This window comes from Hipposideros armiger, unplaced genomic scaffold, assembly GCF_001890085.2.
Source record: "Hipposideros armiger isolate ML-2016 unplaced genomic scaffold, ASM189008v1 scaffold_6, whole genome shotgun sequence".
NCBI lineage: Eukaryota > Metazoa > Chordata > Mammalia > Chiroptera > Hipposideridae > Hipposideros > Hipposideros armiger.
The window spans coordinates 963,722-965,076 of NW_017731356.1; the positions used below are offsets into that span (position 1 = coordinate 963,722).

The 1,355-nt window shown below is 46.6% G+C and overlaps 1 protein-coding gene across 1 annotated transcript in view; it reads left to right on the top strand.

The window, feature by feature from the left end:
- Positions 1-1,355, top strand: part of POU2F1 (POU class 2 homeobox 1) — an 86,206-nt gene that overhangs the window by 70,161 nt on the left and 14,690 nt on the right. The window contains exon 10 of the mRNA XM_019646906.1: positions 698-812. Within this exon, the coding sequence (XP_019502451.1) occupies positions 698-812 (115 nt within the window). The remainder of the gene's footprint in view (positions 1-697; positions 813-1,355) is intronic.

Genomic DNA, 1,355 nt, shown 5'->3' on the forward strand with positions numbered 1-1,355 from the left:
CCTTGGCGGTCTGATTCCATAACTCTGGGCGAGGCCTCGGCACCAGCCGCCTTACTGAGCTCCACTGTGAGAACCACTGCTCTGCTCCATCCGTGGAACGAAGCTCAGAGGTGGCAGTGAGATGCCCAGGGCCATTAAACTGTTAAATGACACAGCCTTGTTTAAACCTCAAAGAATTTAGAAGTGTTTCATTGTTTCTTTGGGGTTTTGGGGGGGGGGGTAGGGTGTTGCCCTAGATTATACCAATAAAATGAGACGTCATTTCCAAGATAATATTAAACATTCAGTAATTTCCAAGAAGCTTTCTTCCTTTTATCCCTAGAGCTAATAAATAAATAGGCAAACAAAATGCAAACATAAGCACAGAACTCAGAAGAGGTAGAGCTGAGTCTAAAGGGAGAAATAATAAACGTATGCATTCTCGGAAACATAAATCAAAGAGTAACGGTGACAATAGAGCCAGCCACCCTGAGACAGAACATCAGTAAGAGCAGCAGAAAGACCATGATGGTGAACAGTATTTTAATGTAGGTTATGAAAACCCGTTCATGCTTACTTGTAGCTTGAAATGTTTGGGTCAGTTTTATCGTCGTTGTTATGATAATGTGTTACATGCATGAGTCAGGCTCAGCTACTCTGATTTCCGTGTTTTCTTCCTTTTCGCAGAGAACCTCTCATCTGATTCGTCTCTCTCCAGCCCAAGTGCCCTGAACTCTCCAGGGCTGGTAACTGAGGGCTTGAACCGTAGGAGGAAGAAACGCACCAGCATAGAGACCAACATCCGTGTGGCCTTAGAGAAGAGTTTCTTGGAGGTTAGTGAGGTTTTTACTTTTCATGTACTTTGGGTTGTTTGTGTGCTGCTAATGTCAGTCTCAGCCCTTCTGGGTGCTGAGATCGTAGTGGAGAAAATAAGACAACATAAGAAAGAGAGGGAGGGTGCATGAGGGAGGGTTCAGGAGAAGCCAGCTCACATCCATGTGGGCGCTCGCTCAGTGTCACAGAGGCGGCAGCTGCCACAGGACAGAGGACTCCCACAGATGGGGGCGTGGGCGAAGGCATCCAGAAGAAGAAACAGGAGGTGCATCGGGGCACACCCAGGAGTTCGCTGTGGCTAAGCTCTGGTGTCTGTGCCTAGAATAGCCGTCTGCGACCAGAACACTATGGCCGGGAATGCCAGGCTGTCAAGTTCAAGTTAATTCAACAGATATTTGGCTGTTTGTTTGTTTGTACCAGGGCATATCACAATCAAAACTTCCAACATATTTCGACTTACCTAATTCAGAAAAGGCTTGAGCATAGTGGAAGGAGCACTGCGTCTATCAGCTCTGCCACCCATGAACTTGATTTCTTAAGCT